Source organism: Laccaria bicolor, genomic scaffold, assembly GCF_000143565.1.
Source record: "Laccaria bicolor S238N-H82 LACBIscaffold_19 genomic scaffold, whole genome shotgun sequence".
NCBI lineage: Eukaryota > Fungi > Basidiomycota > Agaricomycetes > Agaricales > Hydnangiaceae > Laccaria > Laccaria bicolor.
Window position 1 is genome coordinate 697,909 of NW_001889890.1, and position 15,573 is coordinate 713,481.

At 49.8% G+C, this 15,573-nt stretch overlaps 6 protein-coding genes across 6 annotated transcripts; 4 read left to right on the plus strand and 2 right to left on the minus strand.

Annotated features, from left to right (window-relative positions):
* Positions 1–1,016: 1,016 nt before the first annotated feature.
* Positions 1,017–3,268, minus strand: LACBIDRAFT_294710 (uncharacterized protein; the record flags this gene model as incomplete). The annotated part of the gene is made up of 5 exons (XM_001883178.1): positions 1,017–1,847; positions 1,896–2,343; positions 2,399–2,598; positions 2,628–3,003; positions 3,216–3,268. The coding sequence occupies 5 exons, from the start codon at positions 3,266–3,268 to the stop codon at positions 1,056–1,058; spliced, it is 1,869 nt and encodes a 622-aa protein (XP_001883213.1). The 3' UTR covers positions 1,017–1,055.
* Positions 3,269–3,893: 625 nt separating this feature from the next.
* LACBIDRAFT_329065 (uncharacterized protein) lies at positions 3,894–4,612 on the plus strand (the record flags this gene model as incomplete). Its single annotated transcript, XM_001883055.1, has 4 exons — positions 3,894–3,947; positions 3,985–4,123; positions 4,316–4,373; positions 4,561–4,612. The coding sequence occupies 4 exons, from the start codon at positions 3,894–3,896 to the stop codon at positions 4,610–4,612; spliced, it is 303 nt and encodes a 100-aa protein (XP_001883090.1).
* Positions 4,613–5,137: 525 nt separating this feature from the next.
* LACBIDRAFT_300515 (uncharacterized protein) lies at positions 5,138–6,304 on the plus strand (the record flags this gene model as incomplete). Its single annotated transcript, XM_001883056.1, has 1 exon — positions 5,138–6,304. One exon carries the CDS (start codon positions 5,138–5,140, stop codon positions 6,302–6,304), a length of 1,167 nt encoding a protein of 388 aa, XP_001883091.1.
* A 4,917-nt stretch (positions 6,305–11,221) lies between these two features.
* On the minus strand, positions 11,222–12,242 carry LACBIDRAFT_329067 (uncharacterized protein; the record flags this gene model as incomplete). Its single annotated transcript, XM_001883179.1, has 3 exons — positions 11,222–11,616; positions 11,672–12,128; positions 12,180–12,242. The coding sequence occupies 3 exons, from the start codon at positions 12,240–12,242 to the stop codon at positions 11,222–11,224; spliced, it is 915 nt and encodes a 304-aa protein (XP_001883214.1).
* A 1,089-nt stretch (positions 12,243–13,331) lies between these two features.
* On the plus strand, positions 13,332–13,993 carry LACBIDRAFT_300519 (uncharacterized protein; the record flags this gene model as incomplete). Its single annotated transcript, XM_001883057.1, has 3 exons — positions 13,332–13,392; positions 13,461–13,651; positions 13,757–13,993. 3 exons carry the CDS (start codon positions 13,332–13,334, stop codon positions 13,991–13,993), a joined length of 489 nt encoding a protein of 162 aa, XP_001883092.1.
* Positions 13,994–14,210: 217 nt separating this feature from the next.
* LACBIDRAFT_300520 (uncharacterized protein) lies at positions 14,211–14,528 on the plus strand (the record flags this gene model as incomplete). The annotated part of the gene is made up of 1 exon (XM_001883058.1): positions 14,211–14,528. One exon carries the CDS (start codon positions 14,211–14,213, stop codon positions 14,526–14,528), a length of 318 nt encoding a protein of 105 aa, XP_001883093.1.
* Positions 14,529–15,573: the final 1,045 nt, after the last annotated feature.

Consider the following 15,573-nt stretch of genomic DNA (forward strand, 5'->3'; position numbering starts at 1 on the left):
AGAATCAGTCAAAAAATGCGGAGCAGTTAGGTCTGTAGAGGCTTTGGAAAATGGCTTGTTTTGTCTAAAACAGGCCAAAAATGACCAAAATAGCACAAAATGACCATTTTCTGGAGGCTCTACAAGCATAACCACTCAGTATTTTTAACTAATTCTTTGATAGGCTCATTCAGGTTGACCAGAGGTATGTTCTGGATACCTCCCCAGTTAGTGCATATTTTTTTTTTCAGATGCCAAAAATGGCCTCCAGAATAAAAACTTTTTCAAGGCTCCAGCTTTCACTGAAATTAGTCCATACCAAGGGAAGTGTAACACAACTACATAATGTAAAAGAATACACAAATACATTTGAGGTACAATAGATTCTTAGAAAGAACCAGAAAAATGAACCAACCTTCATTCTTTTTGCACTCAACTGTATATACTCCTACAGGCTCACTGTGTTGTGTGGTCATCCTCCGGAACTCCTCAACCTCTTTTTTTAGGTGAAGTCCTTTTTTTTTTTTCAGGCCTGGTGGTTGCATGACATGCCCACGAACTTGAAAACATTACATGTACTTTAGGAGCCCCAGTCCACAAGGTATTTTATTTTTATGTTCCCCATTCTTTCTAGTCATATCTCTCCTTCAAAGACAGAGGCTTTACCGGTTACATGGCAATAAACTCGGTCGGAGAACTGGCATGTGAGTATTCGATATTTCCGCACTCAATTTACGGTTGACATGACTGTTACAAATAGATGTGCGAGCCGGTAAGTGGGATTTTTTCTTTCCGCCCGTCAACTAATCAGGCTGCATCTGTCTAAAAGATAATGTCACTTTTTGATAATGTGTAGTTATGCTTTTCGGCCAGTCGGGCAACGGATGCAACAGTACATGGAACACGCTCTTTCCGTTCAATGTTTTGCAGAAAAATTATAATTTTTGAACCACGTCTTCGTACTGTCGTTAAACAGGATAACAGACTTACAGTCAAGCTGGACAGAACTATGTCAGCATTGTTGGACAACAGCATCAAAGCGTATCCATCCTTCTTTATTTCTAAATCTGACTCGCCTATTCTACCACCTTCCGCGCCCTGACATATTCCAGCGCATCATACTTCGCCTTATGCATCGCCTCTCTCAGCTTCGTCCTCTCATCATTCCACTCCGGCAACACCTCCGCCAACTCGGGTCTAGCATTCACAACATCCGCCTTCAACGCCCTCGCATACTCCTGCTCATCTCTTCCCAATACACTATACACCATCAACGACGACGGATTATCCATCCCCGCACGTCGCTTCTCAACAGCCGCTAGCCGCGCTTTCTCAAACTCTAATCGTCCTTCTATGGTATCTGGGTATGGGGTTTCACCAAGCCAGGCAAGGGCCAGCCAGGTGCTTGCGACGTCTGCGATGGTGAAGGGGGTGAAGACCATCGGAGCGCCTATGAAGGCCAGTGAGGGGTTATACGCGTAGAGGATGAAGCGGTGGAGAGAGGGGATGCGGTGGGGTATGATGAAGTCTGAGATGAGTGGGGTGTGCTGCGTTTCCGAGTCGTCCCCAGGCTTGAGAACGTGGATAAATTCTGGCCATGGTTTGTACCCCGTGCCTACGTGCACCATGTCGACGTCGAGGATGTCCGTCCCGTCGGTGAGCTTTACGTCGATCTTGTCGCCTTCTGGTGTGGATTTGACGATGTATTTAGCTACGGGGGCCACCATGACAATTCGTTCGTCTGGGAGGCTGGGATATCCTGGGAAAGCGGGCCTACGGATACTTTGGTACACGGGAGATTTGGCTAGGGGTGCTGAATGTGCTGCAATTTCGTTGGAAGAGTTTGCGTTGCCAACGACAAGGAGTCTCTGCAATCGAATGTAAGCCAAAAGTCACCATCCCGAACGGACACTTACCTTGCCCTCAGATCCCTCGGGTCCACGCCACCGCTTCGCATGCCTCGCAAGACCCCTCTTCCTCACCTCTTCCAACCCGTCCGTCTCCGGCCAGACAGGATTATCATACCACCCAATCGCAACTACGACCGCATCCCAGTTTTCCTCAACCTCCTGGCCCTCCGCCCCATCATTCCAATCCCTGATTACTACCTTCCATCCCCCACCTCTTGGCACCTCCTCAAGCCGAATCACCTCGGTGTTCAGCCTGATCGCCCCCGAAGATACGTAAGGGCGCGCGAAGGAACGTAGGTACTCGTGCGTTTCAGTGAGCGTGGGGAATGGTTGGCCATGGTCAGCCGAGGGGGGAAACGGGTACTCTGAGAAGGACAGAAATTCGGGGAGGACGTTTCCAATTAGGCCTTTATACGCAGGTGAGGGCCATCGTCGTGGCGGTTCGTCAAAGTGCCTGAATGAGTTGTCATCAGGAGTACTTAGCGGTCGAGGAACAACAACAGGCTCACCAAACGCCTCCTACATCATCACGCCTTTCTACGAGCTCTACACGCTCGAACTGGCCGCGCTCTGTGAGATTCCGGAGAGCGACGAGGCCTGTTGGTCCACCTCCGATTACGAGAATCCGTTTTGGAAGGACGGGGTGAGACTCGGAGGACATTGCAGGGAGATGGGAGGAAGGGGGGCGGTACTTGTAAATGCTTTCACTCTATCCCTGTTAACAGGCGCCATTATCACTATCATTTTCGTGATCGCATCGTTCAGGATGGCGTTGAAAGGGTGATCGATGAAGAATGACGTTTGATCGGACTGGTGAGTCATCAACGTTGGCGCTGAAGATGAAGAGTTCCTTGTCGTCGAGATATGCGAGCTGAACATCGAGTCATCGACAAGGTGCTTGAGGGCTTCCACATCGCGATCTGTGATCAGCTCGGCGAGGGTAATATGATTTTGGAGTGCGGTGAGCCAGAAGTGAGGAATACCCTCTGAGGAGGGTGTGACGTTTCGCGAAACTGAGCGATAGGGTCCGAGAACCTCTTCGATGGGGTATTTAAGGCCATTATCGAGCTCCTCCTTTGTGGATTGAGCGGTACCAGAAATGAGCGCGTGTCGGCTATCGTAAACAGGTTTTGGAGGCCAAAGGTACTGTAAGAGCGGGTTGTCAATGACAAAAAATACGGATCCAAGGGAATCGAACCTTACATTTTTCTCGAGTTCGAGACACTCGCGCTTATATTGATTCTGCAGTTCGTTGTGCTTGACCACACCCTTGAGCCCCTCGATAATGAGCTTTACCTCGTCAGGTAGACTCTCGAGTCGATATACCGGGAGCTCTTGCCTAGTTCAGCGGAGCCGCTAATATTGGGGTTGGACGACATTGTGGATGACGAGGAGGAACAAAGAAAATGTAGTATTACAGCTGATTGCGAAACGTTAGAGCAGCTCGGTTACCGTTCCAGCTCAACCGTGTGTTTGTTTGCGGCGGACACCAAAGCCAAATAAATCGGATCGATGGGGCTTTTCAGAACATTTGACGCGACGTGGTAGCAAGCATTTTATTGACAGGTTATGCAATTTGTCTTCGGTGACCATTCTGCGCCATTATTATTTGAGGAGAGGGGGAGGTGAGGGTGACTGGGAAAAGCTGAAGCAAAGCAGGTGCTGCTTTTGGAAGGTGCTGATGTCCGGCCATCAACAAACAAACAGATGGTTGTGCTGGAACGGGAAGTGAGCTGCTCTAACGTTTCGCAATCAGCTGTAAAGCTTGCCAGTGATTGACTGTTGCCATATATTTGGTGTTGTTGGCCTCGTTATCGCTTCTTTTACACGCACCTCCCCACACCTGGGACAATTTTCCACAATGGCGACCGCTAAACCTCTCCAGACTCTATGAAAAACTCGACATCCTAAAGTTTTTGGCTACCTCCTTAACCCTGCTGTCATCTATCGGCAAGCAGTTGAGAACGGCACAGCCAAGTTGAGAACCAGCCATTCTCCACCGTCATGATCTACCTGCACCGACTAGCTGCACACTGCGGTATACGGTTCAGCGGAATTGTAAGCGTATATCCCGACAAAACTGGATCAGTCCCAGTCTATTGCATTGTCGCCGCCTCCAACCTCTCCACTCAAAGGAGAGTTCCACGAACTGAAATTATCGAAAAAGCGAAAGATTTCTTGGGCACGAAGGAAGAACCTAAGTGGTACTATGTTTCTTATGAATGAACCTGACAGTACGTGCTTTTGCGCCCATCATTTTTTGTCACTCAGCTGATGATGCATTGACAAGCTCAAGGTTGTGAAACATGTAATATTCTGATTAATGTCACTTTCCCTTCTACTATCTCATAAGTAAATCACGAAAGTAGTTTGTATGGATGACTATGTCGACAGATCCAATCTACATATTTACTAGACCTTTCTAGGTGGAATTCATTTGGTGTGGAATCACGTAGTAGAAGTGCGGAAAGAAAATTCAACCAGGTCAGAGTGTCATCTTGAGTTGTGATTTGTATAAAGACCTATACCAAATCTTATACCTGCTCGACAGCGGCTACGAGGCAGTGTCTAGTTATTCAGAATATATTCCTTGAACAAGAGATCCACTCACCGGACAACACGACTATGACAAGAGAAGTGTTATATATTGAAATTGAAATAATTTTTTTAGTAACTTACATCCGCGTCGGCCAGCAGAGTTTGTAGCCATGTACCCTTCGTAGTTGTATGCTGAATAAAATCAGGAAAGTGTCCAATGCTACTTGAGTTGTTGCAGGGTGACATACTATTTGTATAATCTTTCTTCGTAATCTTGAATCCGGGGAACCTTTCTTGGACCGGAACCACGTGGCACCCCGACTAGGACCCCGAAAATTTTGGGCAACCTATCGACTACAGAACAAAAACCCGGTCTAATTACAGCTTTTCAACCTTTTAAAACTAGTTTTAGAAACTGATATTACAACCCCAGAATAATGTCTGGGCCTGGCGGAAAACCCAGGACACAGGCGTCGCAAATGGCGTCACAAAAGAGTAAAACTACAACAACATGACAGACTCTGTCAGTCGAGCCAGAGATACAGATCAAGACCAGAGTGAAAGGGACGGTCGTAGTGGGTGAGGACAGCCAGGAGATTGCCGACTCTGAAAAGGGAAGGTATTTCCTGGAGAGCAGGGACCTTCTGGTGCCAGCAGGCGAACCACTCACGTTGGACACTCTTTCCTCGGCCCTATTCCAGGTGGCAGCGATGCCAGGCATGGGACGACAGGCGATTAACACAGTCCGCGCAGTAGCGTACCTGCTGCAGGAGATCGAGTTGGAGGAGGTGGCGGAGAAGATCAGAGATATCGCCAATACACAGTTCAACGAGATGGCAAACGATCTGAGAGAGTTTACGGAGGGGCTGAAGGAGAAGGTGGTTGAGGAGCTGGAGAAGGGAATGACGGCTTTGGAAAAGAAGACTGGAGAACTAGTGGGGGCAGTGGAAAAGGCAGCACAACAGGCAGGAAGCATCGGTAACGCACCTTACAGGGACGCACTGACAAGGGCGGTCTCTGGGGCACCACTGGATGCTAATCCCCGGCTGGCGGCAAAAAAAAGTATCAGGCAACGGCAGTCACTGATCGACCTGCCCAAGGAATCAAGTCTCAGGGACTGCGCAAACTCGATCCTAGTGGGCAAGTTCTCGGAGGCGATGGGTAAGGCTACAGTGCAAGAGCACAAGGTCAGGTCGGCAATCAAGCTTCAAAATGGAGGGATCCTGGTAGAAATGGTTATGGACGAAGGCGCGGTGTGGTTGGCCTCCAAAGCAAACGCAGAGGCCTTCCTGCGGGAACTAGGGGAGTTGGAAGCCTCTTTCAAGACAAGGTCATACAATGTTATTGCTTACTACGTGCCATTGAACCTCGACACCAACAGCGAGAAGGACAAGAGAGAAATAAAAGAAGCCAACAGAATCCAGGTGGGCGTACTGACAAAGATTAGGTGGATCAAGCCCCCGATGAGGAGGCGTACGGACCAATGTTTCGCCCACATCATCATCACCTTCTCTGACGCAGAAACAGCCAATCGAGCTATAGTGAATGGGTTGTCGATTTGCCACAAGAGAGTTTCGATAGCGAAATGCAGGAAGGAGCCCATTAGGTGTCTCAAGTGCCAAGGCTGGGATCACGTCGCCTCTGAGTGCATGATCACCAAGGAGGTGAACGTATGCGGGACCTGCGGAGCAAGGGATCACTGGACCAGCAAGTGCAACCAGCAAGGAGTCACCTGGTGCACCTCCTGCAAGTCAGACGACCACACCAGTTGGGACCGCCGTTGCCCGACATTCCTCAGGAAAATCGATGAGCTCAACGCGAGGGATCCAGCAAACGACATCCCTTTCTTCCCAGCAAGGGAATCGTGGACGTGGTAGCAGTCCTATCCCTCGCAAGGTCGACGAGTGCCGCCAGTGGATGTTCAGGTAAACTATGCACACACAGGCTCACAAAAGACTAGGTATAGGCAGACACAGCTCAACTTTGACCCTGCGGCCCCAGGTGGGAGACCGTATGCCAAGGAGTCACGGGCATGTCAGCAATCAAAGCCCCCAGCAGCTAAGTCTCCTCCTCCAGATTTTCCTAACCCAGAATCTCCCATAGCTCCCCCGGCCTCAAGCAATGGCTCGCCTCCTCCTGATAGCTCCCCTGCCACAGTCCTGACTCATGTCTGAACAACAGAACCCACAGTTGACCAGACTACGGATCTTACAAGTAAACCTGAACAAGTCACAGAAGGTGCACCTGGAACTGTACAATAGGGTATCAGGTAAGGAGTGGGATATTGTGCTGGTGCAGGAGCCGCATGTGACTTTCACAGGTAACATAAGGACGCCAAATGGTTTCGTGGCGGTGGCACCAGCAGAGCGGTACAGGGACGGGGCGCCTGCCACAAGGGCGGTGATGTGGGTCAGCTCAGCTCTGGCGACGAGCTCCTGGAAGATCATGAACATACCGGGAACCAACGATGTCACAGCCATTCAACTGGCAGGCGTGTATGGGCGGCTAACTATCATAAACATCTACAATGATTGCACACACTCAAGAACACTACGATCGGTCCACGAGTTCTTACGTGCAAATCGAGCGGAGGTCATATCGAAGGAGGACGATCACATGGTCTTGGTGGGTGACTTCAACAGGCACCATCCGATGTGGGATGAGGAGACAGACGACAGGCTCTTCACGCCCAGTGCATTGGCGGACGCGGGGAAGTTGATCGAGATGTTAGCGGATCTGAACCTGAAGATGGCATTGCCAAAGGGACAGCCCACTCTGGAACATATGGTCACCAAAAGGTATTTGCGCCTGGACAACGTATGGTGCACAGAAGAAGTCTTTGATCTGATCATCAGATGCGAAGTGGATCCGTCACTGCGGCCACCAGCCACTGACCATTTCCCTATAGCCACTTACATTGACCTACCACAGGAGCACGCAAAGGCTACAACATCCTACAACTTCAGAGCAGTGGACTGGGAAGACTTTCAGGAAAATCTGGCTGCACACCTCCTCGAAATTCCTCCTCCTCAGCCAATAACAATGGAGCGGCAATTCCGAGAGGCAGCCGAAGGCCTTACAGAGGCTATTCAAGACACGATATGCACCAGAATCCCTGAAAACAAGCCTTGTCCGTACTCAAAGAGATGGTGGAACAGTGGTCTCAGCAGGCAGAAGACGGAAATCAAGAAGCTAAGTCGTCTTTCGTACAAGTTCAGGGCCCTTCCAGATCACGCGTCGCACACAGAGCTATGGAAGGCCAGGAACGCGTATGGGGGGGCGATTGTCGAAGCAAAAAGGGAACACTGGGAGGAGTTTTTGGAGAACGCTGCTGAGCAGGACCTATGGACAGCAAACCACTACTTCAAGGAGCCAACGGGCGATGGGGGGAAGTCAAGAGTGCCAACCCTCAAGGTCCCAGGCGCTGATGTGAATGGTCTTATATGGGAAATCAACACGAACGAAGGTAAAGCGGAGATCCTCACTAAAACATTCTTCCCTAGGAAACCCGACCAATCCAGAGTCCCAGACAACTATGTGTATCCAGACCCACTCCCTCCACTGCCGCCTATCACCCTGGAACAGGTGGAACATCAAATAAGAAGACTTTCACCGTACAAAGCGTGTGGTCCAGACGGAATCCCGAATGTGGTGCTTCAGAAGTGCCTTGAGCACCGCTTGGAGTACCTAGTTCACCTCTTCAGAGGCGTCTTCACGCTGAGGACATACTACGCAGGGTGGCAGGAGTTCACCACAGCAGTGCTGCGAAAGCCAGGTAAACCAAGTTATGAAGTGCCAAAAGCTTACCGTCCGATAGCCCTGTTATGCACGATCCCCAAGGTGCTAACGGCCATTGTAGCGGAAGGCATTAGCCACATGGTCGAAAGGGACACTCTACTGCCAGACACGCATTTTGGGGGACGACCAGGTCGCACCACGACGGACGCCATACACTTCGTAGTAGGCAAGATAAAATCAGCTTGGGGTAAGAGGAAGGTCGCATCGGTGCTGTTTCTGGACATGGAAGGGGCCTTCCCAAATGCAGTTACTGACAGGCTGGTTCACAACCTGAGGAAACGGCGTATACCAACAGCCTACGTGAAGTTCGTCGAACAGCTGTTGGAGGGGAGAAGAACAAGGCTCAAATTTGACGACTTCGTTTCGGAGCTGATCGAGATAGCTAATGGTATAGGTCAAGGGGACCCAATATCGATGTTGCTCTACATAATCTACAACGCGGACCTACTGGAAGCCCTACAAAGATTGGATGAAGACGCTATTGGTTACATTGACAACGCGCTCGTGATAGCAACAGCCAAAACCTTCAAACAAACGACCCGGGCTCTGAAGAACTACATGGAAAGAAGGGGTGGAGGCTTTGACTGGGCAAGGGATCACAACTCCAATTTCGAAATCAGCAAGGTCGCCGTTATGCATTGTCAACCCAGAGCGAGGAAGCCCAGCGACCGCCTGAACCCTGTACTATGGCTGAGAGGGACTGTGGTGAAGGAGGTGGAGAGTTATAAGTATCTGGGAGTGCACGTTGACAGCCAGCTGAGGTGGAAGATACATGAAAACGAAGTGATAGCGAAGGCGACCTCTTATGTTCTGATGTTTCAAAGGCTGACGCGCACAAGTTGAGGTATCCGGCCCAGGCTTATGCGGCTCCTCTACATCTCGGTGGCAGTTCCCAAGATGACCTATGCGCTGGATGTGTGGTATGTCCCTCCGCACAAGAAGGAGGGATTGCGGAACAACAGTGGATCGGTGAGGGCTTTGAAGTTAATGGGTAAGATACAGCGAATTGCCATGCGGGCGATTACAGGAGGGCTGTGGACCTCACCTAACAACCTGCTGGATGCACATGCCGGGGTTCTGCCGGTGGGGCTAATGCTCGAATGGATCTGTCATGCGGCAACAGTACGGGCAGCAACACTGCCCCCTGGCCATCCTATGCAAGCCATGATTCAAAGTTACAGCAAAACGCCAGCGAAGACCCATCTTGCCCCCCTTCAGAAGTTGATCGAATGCTTCAAGGTTAGGCCAAGACGGTTCGAAACGATACGGCCAGACACTTGACCACCAACATACAAGAGGGCGTTCACAGCAAACATAGCGGGTTCGAAAGAAGAGTCAATCAAGGATGAGGGGAAAGATGATGCAGATATAAAGATTTACACAGACGGATCGGGGTACGAAGGGGGTGTTGGTGCCGCTGCGGTACTCTACAGGAAGGGGTTCGATGAACCAGAGAGAGTTCTGCGGTTCCACCTGGGGCCGCTAACGAAGCACACAATGTTCGAGGGTGAGGCCGTGGGGTCCATCCTAGCAGCCTGGATGTTGCAAGGACAAGCGGAAGTGGGGAAGTCGACGGTAACCAGCTATACTGACAGTCAGGCATTCATCAGATCGACGGGAGTGAGAAAGGCAGGGCCAGGGCAGTATCTGGTCATGGAGTATTTGAGGCTAACGGAGATCATGGACGATGGGACTGACATTCCCGGCCCAACAGGTACAGCCAAGTTCGTGTTGAAGTGGGTGGCAGCGCACAAGGGGGTCACAGGGAATGAAAGAGTGGACGAGGAGGCGAAGAAAGCAGCACAGGGGGACTCAAGCCCGCCAGAGGAGCTGCCACCAGCCCTTCGAAAATGTTTGCCCTACAGCGCGGCGGCAGTCAAGCAAGAGTTCACTGAAAAGCTGAAGATCAGGTGGGCGGAAGCGTGGAAGGACTCACCGCGATATGCAAGGTTTCAGCACATCGACTCCAACTTCCCGTTCAGCAAGTTCCGGAATATTAGCAACGTGCTCTCCAAGCCACAGGCAAGTTTACTGATGCAGCTACGGACAGGACACGTGCTCCTCAACAGCTATCTATACCGCATAAACAAGGCCAGGGACAGGAAGTGCGACATGTGCTGGGACATAGGGAGACTGGATATTGTGGAAACGGTGGTCCACTTCCTTTTCGAGTGCCAGGCGTATGCGGCCGAGAGATATGACATGGATAGGGCACTGGGACGGCACTCGAGGGACCTCAAGAGCATCCTGGCGAGCATGGAGGGGATTAAGGAGCTGCTGAAGTTTGTAGGCAGGACTGCAAGATTCAAGGCGTCGCTAGGAGACTCGATAGGTGACGTGTCTCATTTGGAGTCCGAGGAAGTTGACAGATAGCACCCAGATATTCACAGGCACTCTAACGAATACGTGGAAACGCGACAGCTAAGTCGGCCTTCAGCCGACGGGTTTGCCCACCCCTCCTCTTTCTATTACCCGCATTTCAGCTTGCGGACAACTAGCTCAAGTCACACCATCTCAGGACAAACACATGGTATCTCATCCTAAACGGACAGCAAACCTCAACTCTATTTACACCTGAACGCTTCCATCCCACCTGCTGTACCTTTCGCAATGCAATCGGGTACTTAATAGCCGAAACACATATCAGCCGGACAACACAATCTAGCAAGGGAATGGGACTACCCCGCTCGCCAGTCAGACGTGTCCCTAAACAGTGTTTCCATGCCGGGCTGTGTGGGGGAATGATCGCCACAGGCGTGCCTCCATCAGTGCAAGGGATAGTCATTGGGGGTCAGGTATAAGGCATTAGGGGCCTTAGGTAGTCTACAAAGTTGTAAAGTCTGACATGGGGCTCTGCCCCAATAGACTATAATTTGACATTAAAAAAAAAAAAAAAAAATCTTGAATCCGTCGGAGGATAAAATTTCGCCCTTGACTATTGGAAGCCAAGCAGGAGCATCGAATACAGCCTCTATACAGGGAATGAGGGAGGGATATTAAGATTTATAGATGTTAAATGAGTCACCGAACATATCTGTGGTTCTGAGTTTAATTCGCGTCTTGACTTCCTGGGGCTTAGATTCCGGCAACGAGTCCACAGAATTGAGGCAAACAAAGGCCATCGGTTCGTCTGCCGTGGAACTGGGGGACTGATCTGTAAGAAGGGCTATACCGTCTAAATCGCTCATGGGACTGTCGGCGCTCAGGTCCTCAAATAGTTGTAAATTCTTGGCACCAATACCCTCAGCTTTACCGAGCCGTGCTTTTAAAGATGAGACATTGAAGGGCGGTGCGACGGACAGGGAATTTATGCGTCCCAAGGCGGGATCGTCTTCATCAAAAGACGTTTTCGAGGTGGTTTCGCCCTTCTTATTGTAATAGCAGTAGTAAACTATAATGTGATAAGATGACCATGAACGCGAAGTGCTGCGTGCCAACGACTTTACCGTAATTGATGTTGTTGGCCAGTGGATTCTCAGGAAGTCCTGCTGGTGTTTGACGTGCACCAGTCGACCATTTTTCAACATTCTTGATGAGCAGAACCATAGGCTCTTTCTCTGACGAGCCTGGGCCATAGCGGTTCATGAGAGCGAGGCGAGAAGCATTATCCAAGATCATTTGGCTGGAAAGTGACAAATACAGAGACGCGTTCTCAGATCCTGAAAACCCCTCGATGTCGCATAGGTGACTTTTGAGAGAAGAAGCGGTATGCGGAGGCGTGACAGCCTTTGATAAGATACGGCCGACGAAACGATCATTTGAGTAGGCGGGGCTTCTCGATTCAATTGTGCTGTCTTCCTGATAAGGGCGATAGTAAACTGTAGGAAGATCGATTGAGAATGTGAGAGTAAGCAGCTCATCTGACATACGGTAACGAGGCCCAGTGGCACTGGCAGGCCCCTCCTGCACCCGATGATAAGTATAATGCTATGTGGGGAAAATGACTGCACTCACTCCTCGACCATCCAATGACGTTAAATTAGCAGATTGTGAGTGGCGAGGCACAAAACCGTTCATTGTTTGACTTCTCTCCACCGGAGCGCTCATCACAACAAAATGAGGTGAAGGAAACGCGGCAAAGCCCTAGAACCCTAAGCCTCAAGGCGCCCATTGTGTGCTGTGTTGAAGGTCAGGTGAGAGCAATGTGAAAGGCCGAAAGAAATGCTGTGTCCCCGAAAATGACACTTTCATCTGCCTGAAGCTATGAGAAATTTGATTATCCGATGCCACAAGCATGTTGAAAGCGGCATACTGACAACAGAAAAGCGCGAAAAGTAGGAGTAGACGCACAGCAAAGTGAATGAGAACGTCATGTGACGATCCAACAATTTGATGATATTGAATATTGAGAAACAAAGAACCCATCCGACCAACATCCGACGTACACTGGCAAACAACTTTCACAACCCCGAATAGTTGTGAAAGTTGCCAGCTGGGCGGTGAGTGGACGTTTTGCTGATAACTTACAATTTATAACTAATCTTGCTAAAGTTGTATGTACTCATTCTAATAGGTCCCTTCTTCGCATCATGAGTATGAAATTCATGGGTCCTGGCCGCCGACCATTCTGAGGATCAACTCAAGAACTTACAACTTGGAGGACCGGTTGATGATAATTCACATGCCATGTTGGTATATCTTGCTTTCATTCAAAAGGGGGCATGGCATGGTACTCTCACAAGTTGTCGGTGTCGACCCCGGTGTCATCGATTGGTGACGTTACCAAGCCATGCTGTTCCTCGTCCAAACTGAACCTTTATTCACCTCGTTGTCAATTCTCCGGGTGTCAGGCAACTCGTAAGTCGAATATGAACTTGAATCCCCACTGCTACGCACTACTCACACAGTGACACATTTACAGTCCAAGTGACACTCCATTCTACCGCTCTTCGCTGCATGCCTCTCAATATTCGTCTTGCTTTATTAGTTCCTCTTTGACAGATGGTGTGCAATAGGCAGTCGTCTTGAGCAAGACGCGACTTACAGCCCAGAGAAGAACGGCAATGGACTCGGAAGTGTCACAACTCTACTTTTCATGGTCGGACGGCTGATAAGGGGTCTGGCATTGCTCTGACTGAAGATCATCACTGTTAAGGATCTCCGGGGATGCAGAGGATGGTGCCTATCACACGAAAGCTGTCAACGGGTCGCCCAAGCCATCACATACGTTCGTGCTAGTCCATTTGCAAAAGATTGCTTTACGCATTTTATGGCAGGTGTAGGTCTTGCTTCTAGCCGCAATTCCGATATTCATCACGGCGTGGAGGATTTCTCTAGTCTGGCATAATATTCTTGTCCTTCCCACTGTCCTTGCGGTTTACTGTTATCGGGATGTATGGCCTCTTGCAAACTATGGTAAAACCCCAATCGACGTGAAAGGAGGCAAATTACTATGGGCAAAGCTTGCAATTCTGACGATAACCGCTGTATTGATCCCACTCTTCATCCCCCATTAATACATCCCCATTGATCCCGACGCAGGCACATATTCGCTTACACATGTGGTGATCCCTCCTAAATCATTCTCATAGGATTCGATGGAAAATCCTAGTCCAGAACAAACTTGCTGTTTGATGCCAATGATGTTCTACTCCTTCGTAGATCCTATCATTGGCATTGCGGCCAAGGTTCCCCACTTGTCTTATAATGACCTTCCGCCTCAACCCTACTGTGACCGATCCAAGCATCTCATCAAATGTGGGTTCCGCATAGGTTGTATGGTATTCGATGGCACCTTCCGTGATCTCATATCATTTCCAGCATGTTGACTATTATACTGGTGCAAAGCAACGCCATCTTGCGTTGGGCTTGTTGCGTGTATTCGGTAGGATAAGCATGGTTCCCTCCACATTACCGACAGCTTATTTTTGCCTCTTAGCGACTGGTTACCTTTTTGCGGGGTTTACCCTCACAATTCAGTCTCTGATGAGCTTTTCGTCCCCACTAGCGCTCAACAAAATTCTCCAGTACGTTTCAATCTGAGCTATGATACGTATCATACCATACTCACTTGAATTTTGCCTCATAGTTACATATATCGAAACCAGGGGTGATGGCGCTACCATTCACCCGTGGTTTTGGATAATATGTTTGTTCATAAGACCTATGCTGGTCTCCGTGGCGTTCCAGTACTATCTGTACCTAAGGCCAAGAATTGTTGTCCATGCCGAAGCCTTGATAACTCAGCTGGTTCTTGAGCATAGTCTGCGAATTTGGCTTGTAGCAGAGGATCGGAGGAGATACCCTTTCACCACCACATGCGGGTCTGTGATTCTGAGTTGGGGTGGGGGTGAACGACGGTGAGGCGTTGTTGGTAGATGAATAGGCGTTGGTGGGGATCTCCTTTGCTAGCGACAATGAACAACTAGCTTGAGTGTACACGGACGCCTGCGAGTCAAAAAATGTCTTCCAATCCGCTATCCCCCTGGTACAGAATCAATGCCGGGAAACGAGTGAGTGTCGATGCTGGGATGAGAGTCTGGTCTTACAGCAGACATCTTCCTGGCTATTGATAACCTGGAATATCGGTAATCATCCTAGATATCAGCTGCAACCTCCCATGAGCCTGTAGAGGTGAGGGAGCAGTGAGAGAGGCGGAGTTGGAGTGGGTTATTCTGGCTATGTTGTCTGTTAATGAGTGGTCGCTAGGTCCTCGTAGAGAAAGAGCCGGATGGAGGTGAAGTCCCATCAACAGAACGGGTGATGGCAAGGAAGAAGCCGGTGACAGTCTCTGACTGCTCACTCCTAAGCGAAGATCTGGCTGTGTTCACCTGGAAACGCACAGTTGACTCATAAGGTACGCATCTTCTTGGTTGTAAATTGTAGAAGAACATTGATTTCATTGTCCTACCGAAGCGCTATAAGAAACCTCACGAAACCAAGCCAGTGGCACTCACTGTAAGATTATATCGCCGGAACTCCCTGCCACACAATCAGCCGTTGCTACACACTTCCCTACCCCTCCCCTTGCTGACACCTCGCCAGCTCAGCTGCTTCTATCCCCATTTCCTCTTGCTGGAGGTGGTTAGATGCCCCGTGTTTGACAGATCTACTGGGATGCGTATAGGCCGTGAAATAGTAAAAGAGAGCGGTTGTACATGCGAAGAGCGAGGATTAGCAGGGGGGTATACAGTGTTTTGCATATTTCGCCACGGCCGCTGCTGCTGGTGCTGGTACTGGTGCATGAACGCCACTTGTCAAGGGTTCCTCGATTCTCGAGACGTTTCATCATTTTCCTACACTTACATGTCGGGTTTCGTTAGCCCAAGCCGGATTTTGGAGGAGAACATTACATGGAGACTTACCAATTGCAAAGAATCCCAGGACCCATCGGATCCGAGCCCCATTT